Here is a 16,923-nt window from a genome sequence, read left to right as displayed (position 1 = left end):
CACACTGCTGGTGTCCTAATTCATGCAGCCACTCACACGAGACTTCAGCAGGTTATTTCACTCTATAAGCCTCCTTCTAACATTAATAAGTACCTGGGAGGGTAATTGTAAGCATTCAACAGGGTGGTCAGAGACCGAGGATGTGACCTTTCAGCAAAGACTTGAAGAAGAGAGGCAGCAAGCCACTGGACTTCCGGGGGAAGGAGTGAGATGGCTGAGGGAGCTGGCAGCTCAAGAACCTTGCAAGGACCAGCAAGGAGGCCAGAAAGAGAAAGGGGGAAAAGGGTCAGGTGGCTTTTACCCCAAGCGTGAGGGTTTTGAGGTAGAGAGACACAATCCCACTCACTTGTATCACTTTGGCTTGTGTGTGGATTATCGGGGCAAGACTCAAAGCAGGGAAATTGATAAAGAGGGGAAAAGAATGCATCCCCATCGATGTAAGCTGCTGTTGTTTAAGGTTGAACAAATGGTACAGAATTGGTGCCGAAGTTCACGTTAGTCCTTAAAGAACCCTTGTCGGGGGTGGGCTATGGCTACCCCTTTAATAAAAAGATGTTTTTGGATGTGGATCATTTTTAAAGTCTTTCTTGACTGTGTTATGATGTTGCTTCAGTTTCAGGTTTTGTTTTTTTTTGTCCATGAGGCATGTGGGATCTTAGCTCCCTGACCAGGGATTGGATTTGCACCTCCTGAATTGGAAGGTGAGGTCTTAACCACTGGACTGCCAGGGAAGTCCTGCCCTTCCCCTCCTCAAGCCTGAAGTTCTAGAGACCAGTGACCCATCCACGGTCGGCAGCGGAAACGTGGGGAGCTGTGTTTTGCCTCCAGTCTCTTCCGGGTGGGCATTTCCACCTGCCCCACCGTTGCCCCCTTCAGAGTGGCGTCGCCCAGCCCCATCCCTGGTTCCTCCTGGCCCTCCGGGGCGGAGGCTCTGGAGCAGCTCCGAAGCAGACCTGTCTGCCCAGGAATTCACCTCCAGCAGGAGCGCCAGACAGCAGAACCCCACGTTTGATTTCCACCACCGAGCTGGCTGATGAGCTGTAACTTCCCGGTGTGCATCCTTTACCGGTTGAGTCAAGATGTGGGAAAGTGAAAATTAGTGCCATACGAGGTCTCCTCTGAGCTCCTTCTCAGGAGAACGGAAATTTGCTACAAAGTGTGCAAATATGAACTGAGTTTTCTGCTATTTGCTTTCTGTAAATTAAAAACATTCAGAAATCAGAGAGAGAATGGGCCCAGGATATGGTATGAGATCCATCAGTACCAGTTTGAATGAGAGTCATCAACAATTGCCCTCCCACCCCTGTTTAAACACCATGTACTCCAGCCCTGCTCTCTCCTTTCTCTGAACACAAGGAAATTCATCACACCTCCAGGACTTTGACACCATTTGGAAAGCTCTTCCCTCTGCCTGGCAGATTTCCATTCATTCTTCAAAACATGGCCCAAGAGTTGTATTACTGATGGATGGGCATCCAGCCTTTGCTTGATTGCTTCCACTAACATGAAACTCACTACCATGAGGGGGTTGTGTCTCAGTTGACTTGCTCTGCTAAAACAGATTACCATAGACTGGATGGTGTATTTACATTGAATCCTCAGTCTCGAAGCCTTGAAGTCCAAGACCAGAGTGCCCGCATAATAGGGTTCTTAATTTCTTCCTAGATTACATGGCAGGTTTCTTGCTGTCTCCTATTGTGAGGAGACAGAGAGCTTCGATCCCTTCATCCCATTATAGGGCACAAATCCCATTGTGGAGGCTCCAATACTTTGACTTTGGAAAGTATCCAAACCCAATTACTTCTTAAATGCCTCAGTTCCAAAGGCCATCACACTGGGAGTTAAGGCTCCAACATAACAATTTTATTCCATGGACATTTAGTCCATGGCAGACTGACTAGTGTAGGCCTCTTTCCTGGACGCCCCCAACTCCTCTCCATTTTCATTCCCATCCTAGCATCCACTATGCTGTATCTGCTGTGTCCATCTCCTTAAGACCAGGTATCCTCCCTTGTTTATTTCTATGTCCCCTGTATGTTAGCAATGGCCTGACCTGGAAAATGTACTTAACAAGGGTTTGTTGACTGGCTGACTTACTGATCAAATAAAAGATGGAATGAAAGAAATATGGTAAGCAAATTCTGTCACTTTTCTTCATTCTTTACTTCTTAGAGCTATCACGATATTTACAGGAGTTGACAACATTCCATATTTTACTTTTAAGACTACAGCAGCGTCACTTTTTCAACCAGATCTCAGATGATGAGACTCAGCCACAATCTCTGTGATTTTGTACTCCCTGGGGCCAGCGTCAGGCTAGGCATATGCATGAAAAGTGTACAGAAGTGAGAAACCAAACATAAAGAAGACTGAATGCCAAAGATTGATGCTTTCAAACTGTGGTGCTGGAGAAGACTCTTGAGAGCCCCTTGGACAGTAAGGAGATCAAACCAGACAATCCTAAAGGAAATCAACCTTGAATACTCATTGGAAGGACCAATGCTGTAGCTGAAGCTCCAATATTTTGGTCACCTGCTTTGAAGAGCCGACTCACTGGAAAAGACTGATGCTGGGAAAGACTGAAGGCAAGAGGAGACGGTGGAAGCAGAGGATGAGATGGTTAGATAGCATCACTGACTCAATAGACATGAGTTTGATCAAACTCCGGGAGAGTGAAGGACAGGGAAGCCTGGTGTGCTATAGATTATGGGGTCGCAAAGAGTAGGACACAACTTAGTGACTGAATGACAACAACAATCTGTGCATTTGGGAGAAGGGTACTTGAAACTCTACACACTAAGGATGTGTCAGTTATCTGTACCATGGAACTGGGGGATGGGATGATGGAGATTATACAGGGCTAAAGACCCATCCACAGTCCATGCAATGAGGTACAATTACTGATGCACAGGATCAACTCAACATCACCAGTAGCAGCGACTCCTACTTCGAAGACTGATTCCTGCATTTTCCTTACATATTCCCGGAGAAAGCATCCAAAGCCTCCTGAATTTTGCTGTATTTTTACTTGCTTCTCCTGCAGCCACACTGCACAAGTGTCTGTTCCTGCTCCACCATGCTCCCTCCCTTCCCTTCACCCCTCTCAGCCCCTGAAATGAAATAACCTTAACTCTGTGTGCATATTTACCAAATGAAGGAGGACAGTGGAGTGATCTCACTGGGACCAACAAGGCCACAAGCTGGGAGAAGATGAGATTCTGCTTGGGAGGGGATAGTCAACCCAGTAGCAGGCTTTGTGCAGTGCAGACGGTTCTCTTTAGATCTGTCCTCAGAAGCCAAGATTGGACTTCAGGTAGTAGCCATCAGAGGGTGCTAGACCAGAAGTTAGGATGGCAAGAAGTCCCTGCATAAGAGATGATCTTCTACCACATCATTTTTTTGCCTTGTTTCCCTGAAATTCAGAATCAAGTCTCCTATGAACATCTGTCTCCATCCTAGCTGGTTTACAGGGTGTACAACATGCCTAAGCCACAGGTCAGAGTGGTGCTCCTGAAAAGATGCAGCTGGATGCCCAAGGATGCCCAAGAGGATGAGAACCCAGGCTGTGGGTCCAGCTGCCCCACCCATGGCATGCCCCAGAGCTCACTACTAATAAAGCTAATAATAACTGTACTTCCAAGATTCTGCTGTGATAATAACCCTGGATGCCAATCCTCCCCTTAGGATCATGCATCCTGAACACTTTTCCTTCCTCCCACTTCTCTTCATGGAGATCATACTGAACTTACTTCAGGACAGTAGCATAAAGAGAGAGAAAAAAAGAAGGAATGAAGGGAGGAAAGAAGGAAAGAAAAAAAAAAAAAAAGAAAGAGAAAGGAAGGGAGAGAGAGAAAGAGAGAGGGAGAGAAAGAAGCCAAATCAAATTCTAGGGTACCAGTTTATCCAGGCTTCATTTGGCTTTACTGCAGCAGGAAGACTGACTGTGTGAGGGCAGGCCTTTGCCTGACATAGAATGAAATGACCCTCTGATTTTCTTCTACTTGATTTGCTTTGACTTCCTTCCATTTGTTGGTCATAGGGTAGGAAGGCAGGGCTTTCAAAACAATCTTTGTGTTCCCAGATCCTCTTAGGCAGAAGAGAACAAAAAACTGGGAACAAGAAACACACAGGCCTGGGATTTCCTAAGCTCCTAGACTGAGATTTGGGGGAATTCTCAGCTGCAGTCCATGGGGTCATAAAGAGTCAGACACAACTAAGCAACTGAACAACAACTCAGCTGGGATGAGTTTTGATACCTTCCCCCAGATATACTGTGATTTTATAAAATCTGCTCAGCCTTCACATTCTATTTGAGTTGATCTTGCTTAAACACCACCTCACTCAAGGCTTTTGAATGAGCTCAACAATTCTGTTTCCCCTTTCTCTACTTCTGTGGTTTTTAATGTTGAATCACTACATTTTGGTTAATTAGTTACTAGCATAGCCAAGGCTACCTGACCAATGTGCTCCCCTTCCATATCTGTATGTTGGTATGTGATTTTACACAATCATACAAATCACAATGAATCAGACGCAGAGAGGCTTTTAGAACACTTTCTCAGCCATGATCTGCTCTTTGCAAAGACTCTGAGGGGCACAGGGATAGAGATTATCTTTTGACACTTAGTGTCCTTTTCCACTCCTCTTTCCTGCCCCCTGTATTATAAGGACGAGAGAGAGAGAAAGAGAGAGAGAGAGAGAGAGAAAACATGTCTTGACTCTCTTGCAGCTAGGGTTCTGGGTAAGATTTAGATTCTGCCATTCAAATGCATGCTGTTCAAATGCACTCAGGCAAGATTTGGAATGGGGTTTTCCTGGTGGCTCAGATGGTAAAGAATCCATCTGCAGTGTGAAGACCTGGATTTGATCTTTGGGTTGGGAAGATCCCATGGAGGAGGGCATGGCAACTTACTCCAGTATTCTTGCCTGGAGAATCCCCATGGACAGAAGTGCCTGGCAGGCTTCAGACCATGGGGTCACAAAGAGTCGGACATGACTGAGCGACTAGCTCAGGTTTGGAAGTAGAAAGTAAGCCAAGGGAGAAAGCCATTTGAAGGCTGGAGTTAACACCATCTCAAGCCAAGGAAGTATGCGTGTCACCAAACCAGAAGCTAGGGGACAGAACTGACACCTACCCATCCCTGTTGCCTTCAGAGGGAGCACAGCCCTGCAGACATCTTGACCTTGGATTTCGGTCTCCAAGACTGTGAGAAAATACATCTCTGCTGTTTATTGCCTCTAAATTTGTGGGACTTTGTTCCAACAACCCTGGGAAACTAATACAGGAGGCTATTTATTGGGGGGTCATGAGAGATTCCTTACACAGGGTCTTTAGGACTTTAAGACATCACATTGTACTAGACACTTCCTCTGCCAGCAGTCTTCAGAAAGAATCTCAATACAGTCCTCCCAAGGATCCCAGAATAGCTTTAAACTGCATTCCTAAGCTTTATCCTTAAACTCTTGGAACCCTATCTAGAATAAGGACACTAACTCTTGGCTCCTCAGACTTAGCAGAAATACCCCTGCCCCTCAATTTGCCCCAGTGGTTCTCCCCACTTCCATCTCAGCTGTTCCAATCCCTGCATCTCAGGCTTCAGCATCAACACACGCCTTCTGTTCATTTCCTGGACTCTCTTCCTGCCAAGATGGAGATGGCATGGCACACACAGTGTTCTGATGAGGGAGATGGGGGTGTCGCTGCTGCTGGCTACTGCCATTTTGGGGAGCACTCATCACATTTATCAACAAATATGTTAGCAACAGATGGAGAGGCAATTCTTCAAAATGAGTCCAGTGAGTGCGTGCTCTGAAATATCGTCGATTAATAGAAAACTTGAGGTATAGTAAAGCCAACAGATTAAGAGACAACTGCCATTGAAAAGATAAGCTTGTCATTCACAGTTCCTAGGAGGAGGGGACATATCATACCATTGTGGGGGGGGGGGTCACCCCTGGGAAGCACCAGGGTTGGTCACGAGACACAGGGAGAAGGGAGAAAACACAATCAAGAGCCTCTCTGGTGGTTTCTGTGGGAAGGAACAGGAGAGGCAGGGCAAGCAGGCTTAGGACTGGCTAGCCTGAATAATTTCAGGGGTTTCTGGGGCACAGGACTGTCCCTGGTCATCTGGATCCTGGCACAGGGATATTAGGGAAAGTGGAAGTGGCCTGGAGTGTGCAGAAGTCAAGCATCCACATACAGGAAATAGAAGACACGGTGAATATGATGAGAAAACAAATTCACTCTGCTGGTGTGCCTTTACTAAAGATCCTAAAGCTCCAGGTGAGGTTTCTGACCCCTAAGTGTTCATCCCAAGGCCACTGAGAAGAGTGAGCTCTACACTTCACAGCCAGCTGGCCTGAGACTATTGGAAGCCAACTGGCCTTCTGGAAGGCTCTGTTGCCCTTCCCAATGCTCTGTTGACCCCAAGCATGCTGCAGGATCCAGCAAGCCCTCCCTCCCCCTCCTCCCCAAGCCTCACTGCCCTGGTGCTCCTGCCCAGCTTTACCCTGTCCCACCCAGCACTGACCTTGCTGGGTCTGTATCATTCTATCCCTCCTGCAGCCCTGGTTACACCTTAGAACCACCTGGTAACTTTAAAAATCACCCCCCCCTCCCCAGCACTTTCTCCTGCAAGATGACTCAGATAGGACTTCTAAGTTTGGCCCTTGGCATTGGCACTTTTATGGTTCCTAGGTGATGTGCAGCCATGGCTGAGAAACACCACCCTAGACCGTGAGGTTCTTGACCACAGGTGTCCTCGGTCACCTGGCACAATGCCTGGCCTATGGCAGGTCTGCAAAATGAAGGAATCACTTCCTTGCATACAGAAGAGGAAAAAGCTACAGCTGTCTCTTGGTATCTGCAAGGGACTAGCTTCAGGACCCCCACAGATACCAAAATCTTTGGATGTTCAAATCCCTTGTATAAAGTGGTGTAGAATTTACATGTAACCTGGGGACACCCACCCAAGTTTTTTCAACTTTTAATACCCAATACAATGCAAATGCTATATAAATAGTTGCCAGCAGTAAATTCAAGTTTTGCTTTTGGGAACTTTTTGGAATTTTTGTCCCCAAATGTTTTTTGATCTGAGATTGGCTGAATCTGAGAATGTGGACTCCTCAGATACAGAAAGCTGACAGTATACTGTCAGTAAACTCCGAAAAAGAGCCCTTAGTGACACTCAGGGCAAAACATAGGCACTGCCCTTCTGTCTCTGACTCATAGCTCTTTGCCCGTTCGGGGGGGGAAGTCAAAATCCCCATTGATGCTTTCAAACTGTGGTGCTGGAGAAGACTCTTGAGAGCCCCTTGGACAGGAAGGAGATCAAGCCTAAAGGAAAGAGTCAATCCTAAAGGAAACCAACCCTGAGTATTCATTGGAAGGACTGATGCTGAAGCTGAAGCTTCAGTACTCTGGCCACCTGATGTGAAGAGCCGACTCACTGGAAAAGACCCTGATGCTGGGAAAGATTGAAGGCAAAAGGAGAAAAAGGCGGCAGAGAATGAGATGGTTGAATGGCATCACCAACTCAATGAACATGAGTTTGAGCAAGCTCTGGGAGATGGTGAGGGACAGGAAATCCTGGAATGCTGCGGTCCACAGGGGTCTCAAAGAGTTGGATATGACTGAGCAACTGAACAAAAATAACAAGTTCCCCATGTGTTAAAGACCAGCACCCCTACTTGTGCTAGTGACTCTTCCTTTTCTATGAGCATCTTATAGATGATTGCATTAATCTCTGCAATTCTTCCCCTCTCTGTATCATCCTTCTTGGGATGCAACTTGGCAGTGCCCAACCCCCCAATTGGTTGGGTCTTGTGACTTGCTTTGCCCACTGAGATGGCAGCAAATGTGACACAGGCGGAGGCTGAGTGATTGGCTTTCCCTGCTCCTTCTCCTGCTCTGGCCATGCAAGGTCACATGGGGCTGACTTGCCAGAGGATGACCCATGAGCCACTGGGCTGAGCCGTCTAGTCAATGAACCAAAGTCATGGTGTACCAGCCAGTAGCCAGGTGAAACCCAGAAGTGGCAGTGAGCACAGCCAATGTTACTGCAGCTGCCTAGCTGACCCTGTTGGATCTCAGTCTTAGGAGCAAGCCATGCCTATGAAAGCTTCAGAGACCTGTGAGCATAACTGGATGCATGTTTGTGCCATTACATTCATGTGGTTATTCATTACTCAGCATCACTGTACCAAGAGAAAATTAGATGCAGTCCCTTCCCCCTCCCCCTACAGTTTAAATTCCCTAAAGCACTTTGCCCTCAGCCCTAAAGCACACTCAGCTCTTCTCCACATACTACTCTAGTATGCTACCTCTTCCCTCAACTTCCTTTTACCTCCAGGAATGGTCTCCTTTGGGCTTCCCAGGTGCTGTTAGTGGTTAAGAACCTGCCTGCCAATGCAGGAGACATAAGAGACATGGGTTCGATCCCTGGGTCAGGAAGATCTCCTGGAGGAGGGCATGGCAACCCACCCCAGTATTCTTGCCTGGAGAATCCCATGGACAGAGAAGGCTGGCGGGCTACAGTCCATAGGGTCTCAAAGAGTCGAACATGACTGAGTGACCTAGCACGCATACACTATCTCTCTCCTTTTGCTGCTAGCCAAGAGAGTTCAAATCTCAAAGCAGAATTAGCACCCATTCTATGAGATGAATCCAGCCTGGAGGACAGGAAAGCCGGGCAGACACTGGGGGAGCAGAGTCTTCCATGAGAGTCTTGGATTTTGTGTAACCAGCAGATCTTGAACATTTTTAATAAAAATATAAATGTAGTTATTTTATTATGCTTATGCCTCATTGTAAACACAGCGACCAACTTGTTTGCTGAGAAAACATTTAGTGAGATTCATCAGCAAACTCTTTAAATAGGAACACATAGTTATCTGTTTTGTAAACTTTTTTTAATGCAGTTAACAAAAGGCTAAGGAGATCCAATGTACAGCATGGTGATTGTAGCTAATAATACTGTATTCTGGAGTTGAAATTTGCTAAGAAGGTAGATCTTAAATGTTCTCACTACTCACACAATAAAAATGCAACCGTGAGTGGTGAAGGATATATTAATTACTTTGATTGTGGTGTTGATTTCAATGTACAATATATATGTGCATTTCAATACACAATGTATATGTGTATTAAATCATCACATTGTACACCGTTTATTTTTTTTTTTTTGTACACCGTTTAAAAATCACACTGTACGACCTACACGTATACAGTTTTTATTTTCCAATAACACCTCAGTAGAGCTGAAGGAAAAAGAAAGGCAACAATGACTAAGAAAGAAAAAAAAGAAATGCTAATGAGATTCTATCTCCTGTCACAAATCAGAGAAAGGAAAACCATGGTCACAGCCGCCTCTCCTGCCCTTCTCTCCTGGGGAGGAGACTTGTGTTTTCTGAGCATTCTCTGCTCCTGATTTTCCTTCTGCACTTTCTGAAAAGGCACCCACTTGATGCTAAAGCTGAAAGGGGAGGGTATCAGCCACTCACTCCTTAGTATGAAATAGTGTTCAGTGCTCCATTCCCACACCAAGCTTGATGGTATCAGCCACTCACTCCTTAGTATGAAATAGTGTTCAGTGCTCCATCCCCACACCAAGCTTGATAAAATAGGAGCTTAGAGAAGGGTTCAGTGAGAGGCGCCTGGGGAGAGTGTGGAATGCTGCAGAACCACAGTGCAGGGTCGGGACACTGTATAAGGCGGGTGGTGAAGGACAGGGAGACAGTCTGAAAGGAAAACGGGAAGGGCTGAGGTGGAGAGGTGAGGCCGAGTGCAGAAGCGGAGCAAGGAAAGGATGGATGGAGATCTGGGAATTCGGGAGTCAGGGAACACAGAGAAGATGGTGTGAGCTGTGGCCTGCGCCGTCACATCAGGCAGGAACTATGGCATCAGGCAGGTCCAGTTACCCCACAGGCTCCCTGAATCTCATTTCTTTGTAGATGAAGTGGCTGAATTATTCCTATTGCCTGGTGTTCCTGTCTTGATTTTGTTTTCCAGAAGGAAAGCTGCCCAGGGCCTGAAAGGTCTTTATCCCTATCTCAGTCAGTAGGCAGGGCTCGGAGGATTCCAGCCAGAACCCTGCCTCCCAGGCCCCTGGCTTCCAGGACAGCCCTGCCAGGGGTCCTGCATCACACAGCCTGGGCCTCTGCTTGCCTCTACCTCACCTGCTTCCGTGGTCTGAGCAGAGAAAGGATAGGGGAGGCTGAGTCCTATAAGCTAACACAGCCCTCATGAGCACCTCCTATGTCCCGCTGCTGGATGGCAGCTGACCTTCACCGTCTCATCTTAGACCTTCACTGCCCTGCCAGGTGGCATTACTTCTGTTCTGTGACCTGCCCGAAGACACACAGCTAGTTAGGGAGCCAGCTGAGACCCGGGTCTGGGGTTCCTGACTTTTACATACAAACTGGGGACCCTGATTTGCATCCTCAGCTCCCCCCAGTTTCCCTGGCATCCTAAGGTTGTCCTTGCCCTTCCATCAGGAGCCCAGAGATTTCAACTCACTGTCCCAAGGCAAGGCATTTGGTCTGCTCTTAGCCTCTGGTGGGAGATTGGAGCGCTGATGGTCCCATCCACCATTCCCACTCTGCCTCCCAGTACCAAGGGGTTTACACAAAGAAGTAGGACTCCCTGAGACACACGAGTCCTAGAGAGGCTTTGAGCAGGAGCCACAGCGTCACCCTGCATGGAGTCAGGGAGGGAGGTCTAGCACAGCTGTGTGGAAGAGTCGACAGATTCATCTCTGGATGATTCAGCAGCCTCTCATGGATTTTTCCCCACCTGCTCACTCCAGCCCACCCTCCCCCAAACCCTTGAGGGATTAGTTCCTGAAAGAACCTCAGCGAATTAAGTATTCAAGTCTGCCATGATGGCTGGCTGTAAAGCTGCCGTTGCCATGGACTGCAACGGACTGTCAGTCATTGCTGGGTTGTACCCTGGACTCTCGGTCCTAGCTTGCTTGGATACCACATCCTGGGGGTTGACTCAGAACACCGAGGCCCTGGTTCTCTAAAGCAGGGTCTATCCTCTGGGAATTCTGATAAGACCACAGTCAGAGAGTCACTGACAGGGAACCATCTCCATGGACCAACAGTGTCAGGCTCAACTGGGAGCGGCGAGAAATGCAGAGACCCAGATCCAACCCAATCTACTGAATCAGTTTAAGAAGCTGCCCTGACTCCTCATGAAGGCTTGAGAAGCCTGGGTGAGGAAAGGCTTAGGAGATTACTGATGATTGATGTCTAGCTTGCCAAGCATACTCTATCCCATGACAATCAGGAAGGTGGGTACCATTTTCCCTGTTTTACCAAAGAAGACATTGAGGCTTTGAGAGGTGATTGTGAGTGACTTTTCTGAAGCCCTAGGTTCATGGGTCGGAGAACAGGGGTGGGAGACTCAGAGCCTCCAATCCTGTATCCCATTCCCACTTCTGCCCTGTCATTCTTATACCAGGATGTGAACAATGATGTCTTTGGATGTGAAACCTTCAGACACATTGGACTTGACTCACTGCAGCAGGGAATTTACAGAGGTGTTCATTTATCAGGATTGAAACAAAAAAGGCTTTCTAGTCAACCCTAAAATCCAACTCACCAGGACCTCCCCCCCGCCACCCCCAGATTCCCAGAGCCTCAAAATTCCCACTGAAACAGTCTCTAGAAAGCATTCATAACAGGCTTACCATGTTCGTCCAGCAATATGTTGTCTGGCTTGATGTCTCTGCAAGAGAAAACAGAGAAGCTGAAAATATGATTCCTGGAGTGTCTGGAGGAGTGCGTGTCAAACATGACAATTGGGGACAAACGCCTGACAACAACCAGTGTACTTGCCTCTCCCCCGGCGTGAAGGCTCAGATAGCAAGCACGACAGTTATTATTATTACGACAGCAGAGCCCCGTGTTCTTGCTTTTCTTTTCTTTTCCTGGAACTGCAAGTGGATCGTGTGAGTATGTTTTTTTCCTGAATGTTCTTAATGACGTCTGGCCAGTCGACTCCCAGGAGTGACTGCTCACTGAGCCCTGGGTCTCTTCAGTGGGTACAGACACTTTTGCTTCCTGGTGCAATTCAGCCCTCCCCGCTTGGTAGGTACTAACCTCCCAGGTTTAATGACCTTTGTTCCATAGACCTGGGAACTGTGGGTCTAGGAGAGTCAGTATCTGGTCTGGATCAGAGATGGACCACAGCCTCTGCTCATTTTTGTATGATCTCAAGAGATTGGACATTTATTATAAAGAAGTGAATGGAGTGTATGTTTCTAAAATCTGTGATTTTAATATGGAGCTTCGGAAAGCACATGCATGTTCATAATGAGTAAATTAGGGTTGAAGATGTCAATTCAGTTTCTTGAAAGATCACACCCAGCAATCAGCCAGTTTTTGCACAGTTTGTGAGTTTAGGAGGGTTTCTACATTTTTAAAGGATTATAAAAAGCAAAACAAGACACACACGCAGCACACAAGGCAAAAATGAAAAGAAATGTACAACACACACGGATGTGGCCCTCAAGATCTGAAATAGCTATTATCGGGTCCTTTTAGAAGGTTGCTGATCCCGTTCAGGGCTTCCCTGGTGGCTCAGATGGTAAAGAATCTGCCTGCATTGCGAGAGACCAGGTTCGGTCCCTGGGTCAGGAAGATCCCCTGGAGAAAGGAATGGCAACCCACTCCAGTATTCTTGCCTGGAGAATTTCATGGACAGATGAGCCTAGAGGGCTATAGTCCATGGGATCCCATAGATTCTGACAAGACTGAGCAACTAACACTTTCACATTTAGGGTAACACAGTGGGCCATGTACAGCAAAATCTGGGCTAGGCAGTTTCTGGAAAGTTCAGCTCTCCTCATCCTTAAAGCAAAGGGCTCCCAACTCTAAGCTGTGCTTTTTAAAGGCAGGGGCTTTGCTTTTTGCACTTCTAGCATGGTGCCTGTAACCAGCTGACACTGTCAGATAAAAACCAGGACAGTAGTTAAAGCACTGAAGACAGATTATGTTCAACTGCAATCACCAAAGGGGAAAAGAGACCTCAGCATAGAACTGGGCTTCATTCCAAACACAGTGTGGACAAGTGGGAATTTGTACTTGAGGAGGTAGGGGTTGGTGGATAGAAAGTCACTAACTTTTCATCAGTACTCTTGCTGAGAGAAGGTCAGGGCATCAAACCACCTGGGGGATGAGCAACCTGATCAGAGGATGATGAGTTTGGGAGGATGGCAGATTATGGCTAAACCGACTAAGTGAAGGTAAAAGTGACAGTTGGTCAGTCGTGTCTGACCCTTTGTGACCCCTTGGACTGTATGGTCCATGGAATTCTCCAGGCCAGAATACTGGAGTGGGTAGCTGTTCCCTTTTCCAGGGGATCTTCCCAACCTGGGGAACGAATCTTGGTCTCTCACATTGCAGGTGGATTCTTTACCAGCTGAGCTACCAGGAAAGCCTGAGAATACTGGAGTGGGTAGCCTATGCCTTCTCCAGCAGATTTTCCTGACCCAGGAATTGAACCGGGGTCTCCTGCATTACAAGCAGATTCTTTACCATCTGAGCTATCATGGAAGCCCCTAAACTGACTTAGCAGGTTGTTGCTAAGACTGGACAATGCAGAAACCAACATGGAAGTCCAAAAGATGAAGCCCGGTTTCAAAAGAACTCAGAGGAGCCTGAGCAGAGTTTTAGAGAGAAGAGAATCTTTATCAACACACAGGAAACAGGGAAGAATGAATGTGAGGGAAATACAGCCTTAGAGAAACAGTTGACACTTTCAGCTCTGATTTACACACCATTAATAAGCACACACTTTCCAAAGTGCCGTGTTAAAGCCATAGATTTTAGAAATGCAAGCCCCACTCACTCATTTAGAGTCAATGTCAAATCCTTTGAGACTAATGATGGCTTTCTTTGAAATAAAAAGTGATTGCTCCAGAGTTTATCAAATAGTAATTCTACATGAAAACACAACGTGGTTATTTGGAACCATACAAGGCAATGTCTGCGGCTTTGGGGTAAGAAAGAAACACTCAATCCATATATTTACATTTTCATTTTATTGTGACTTTTCCTACCATGAATATTGATGGGCATTAAGCCAATGCACCCCATGCTCCCAAGTTCACCAACATCCCTGGTGAACAGAGATGGGTTGTTAATGGAGTCCCCAGGGGAATGATGAACTTGAAAACTCACACAATTAAAACAGAAGGCAGAAAACCTGAAGTCAAGTGTTTGTGGCTCAAATCAGCAAACACTTGGCCCCTGTCTAGGGCCTGCCCCAGGAGGCTTCTTCAAGAAAGGCGAGGAAAGGGAAAATAGATACTTGTCAAGAATGAAAACAGCAGCGAATGTGAAAGAGCATCCTTTCTTTAAGGTGTCACTGGACTAGGATGACCTTGTCTGGGGCCTGGGGATCTCAGAAGAGGTGGCCATGGACCAGGAGCCTGGACCCGAACGGCTGCAAGGTCCTTGACCTGAGCTGCTGCCTCCCCTGATGCTGAACGTGCCCCGTCTTGGGGTTTTTCTGACAACCCTTCTCCAGTCCTTCCTTCTTCATCCTTCATCTCCTCCTTCAATCCCTTCCTTTTCCTTCTGGGGACATTCCTCAAGTGCTTCCTCCTGGAAGGTCTGGGCAGAGAGCTTGACTTGCAGAGGCTCCAGGCATAGTCCCTCCCCTCAAGAAGCTCAGACTCAGTGGGAAGGGGAGACACGCAGCTGGGAGGCTCAGAAGCCACAGTACAGACTGGCCACAGAGCCGAGGGAAGATGGAACTGGGGCGGCTGGAGAGGGAACGACCGGCCGGGGATCACGTGGACCAGTGGGAACCAGGGTGTCAGAACCAAGAAAAGATGGGGCAGCGGTGGCAGACCTAAGGAGAGGTGACCTGGTGTAGGTAGGTGAATAGCATCCCCCCAGAATTCAGAATACTTAGGACCTCAGAACGTGATGCTATTTTGAGTCATGGCCTTTGCTCCTGCAAGGAATTAGTTAAGGATCTCAAGATGAAATCGCCCCGAGTTTGGGGCTGTCTGTCATCTTAGAAAGAGACAGGGGTTTGGTCATAGACACAATGGGGAGAAGAGGCCACGTCTAGACAGAGGTAGAGGCTGGAGTGATGTGGCCACAAGCCAAGGAGAACCAGGAGCTCCCAGAAGCTGGAAGAGGAAGGCGAAGATTCTCTCCCAGAGCCTTTGGAGAAGGCTAGCCCCACAGGCAACCTGAATTTCAGCCTTCTGGCCAGAACTATGAGGTCACAGATTTACATTTTTTGAAGCCATTGATTTTACGAGAATTTGCTGCAACAGCCACAGGAAGCTACATGCCTAACAGAGCAGAAGGAGAGCTAATGGAGGAGGTGGATAAATGTCAGGCTCCAGCCAGGGTCCCCCATTGACCATGGTGTGACGTTGTTTAGGACCACCATCCATTAGAGCCCATCAGAAGGTCCCTGTTTGTGGTCTCTTACATCCTGAGGACCCAACAAGGGCAGAGGTATGAGTGATTTGGCTTTCCAGGTGGCACTAGTGGTAAAGAACCCACTTACCAATGCAGAGGACATAAGGGATGCAATTTCGATCTCTGAGTCAGGAAGACCCCCTGGAAAAGGACATGGCAACCCAATCTAGTGTCTTGCCTGGAGAATCCCCATGGACAGAGGAGCCTGGTGGGCTACAGTCCATGGGGTTGCAGACTCGGACACGACTGAAGGGACTTGGCATGCACGAGTTACTTGGTAAACTAGACCCCACGGCTACAAGGAAAGAGGGTGTTCTGTCTGGGCAAGTACTACTCAGCTTCAGCCTGCCTGAGTCCCCACGCCTGCCCCTCTTTCTGTTGGGGTGAACCCCCTGTACCTCGGCTTCCCTTGTGCTGTGGACAAAACGTCTGACACAGGCTCTGAGTCGGCTCTTAGCACACAGGGGAGTCAGTGATCCTCAAGCTTCCTCTCCATGGTCCCTGGGGCCACGACAGTGGACAAGACAGAGCCAGTTGAATGGAGCTTGCTTCTAGGAGGGGGACAGGAGTGAATAACGGACACGACCCCAAGTTGGGACAAGTACTCCGAGAAGAACAAATCAGGGTCTAGAAAGGAAACCTGCTTTGGGCAGGTGGCCATGGAAGGGCTTTCAGACGATGTGGCATCAGGTTGACACCTGAATGGCAAGAAAGAGACAGTCTGATACGACCCAGGAGCAAGCTCTCATTTTGCTAATGAAGGCATAGAAGGCTGAGAGGGTGAATGGTTTAAACCTGTGACATCCATCCCGCTGAGGGGAAAAGACAAAGGTGGCAGGGTCATTCCAATGACCACAGGCTATCAGACTCATTCTGGAGGGCCTGAATACAGGAGCCTCCTTTGCTGGCCGTCCTGTGGGAGCAGCTACAAGGCAGGGGCCTGCAGGCACTTCCAGAAATGGAATGCCAGCAAGGAAATAGGGACTTGACTCCTGTAGTCACCAGGGACAGAATTCTGTCAACAACCAGGGGGCCTTGGGGCAGATCCAGAAAGATCCAGAAAGGAACGCAGCCCACTGGGCTCCAGGATCGAAGGCTTGTGACACCCTGAGCAGAAGGGCCAGCCAAGCTCTGCACCGACTCCTGACCCCTGGGAAACTGCGAGGAAATAAATGTGAGTTAAGCCGCTCCTTCAGTAGAAACTTGTTCTGCCGTGGTAAAAGACTGCTACGAGAGCTATATGATCTTGGGCAGCACACTCTGAGCCTTGCTCGCCTAATCTGGAAAATGGGAATGATGGTTCATATCTGACAGTGGCCGGAAGGTGTATACATGGAGGTGCTATCATGGGAGGCTGCCTAGCGGGGCTCCTGGTGCATAAGCAGTGCTGAAATAAACAACAATGAAGCTTCTATCATTGCTCTTTAAAGGGAGCTTCTTAAGCTTTTACAAAGTGAATTAGGTCTCTTTCAT

General features: G+C 47.8%; 1 protein-coding gene across 1 annotated transcript in view; it reads right to left on the bottom strand.

The window, feature by feature from the left end:
• The window catches only part of STK32B (serine/threonine kinase 32B), a 277,362-nt gene that overhangs the window by 72,918 nt on the left and 187,521 nt on the right, over nt 1–16,923 (bottom strand). The window contains exon 4 of the mRNA XM_061145161.1: nt 11,694–11,731. Coding sequence (XP_061001144.1) covers nt 11,694–11,731 — 38 coding nt within the window. The remainder of the gene's footprint in view (nt 1–11,693; nt 11,732–16,923) is intronic.

Source organism: Dama dama, chromosome 6, assembly GCF_033118175.1.
Source record: "Dama dama isolate Ldn47 chromosome 6, ASM3311817v1, whole genome shotgun sequence".
Taxonomy (NCBI): Eukaryota; Metazoa; Chordata; class Mammalia; order Artiodactyla; family Cervidae; genus Dama; species Dama dama.
Note: the sequence above shows the minus strand (reverse complement) of the source record. Positions and strands in the feature narration are given on the sequence as shown.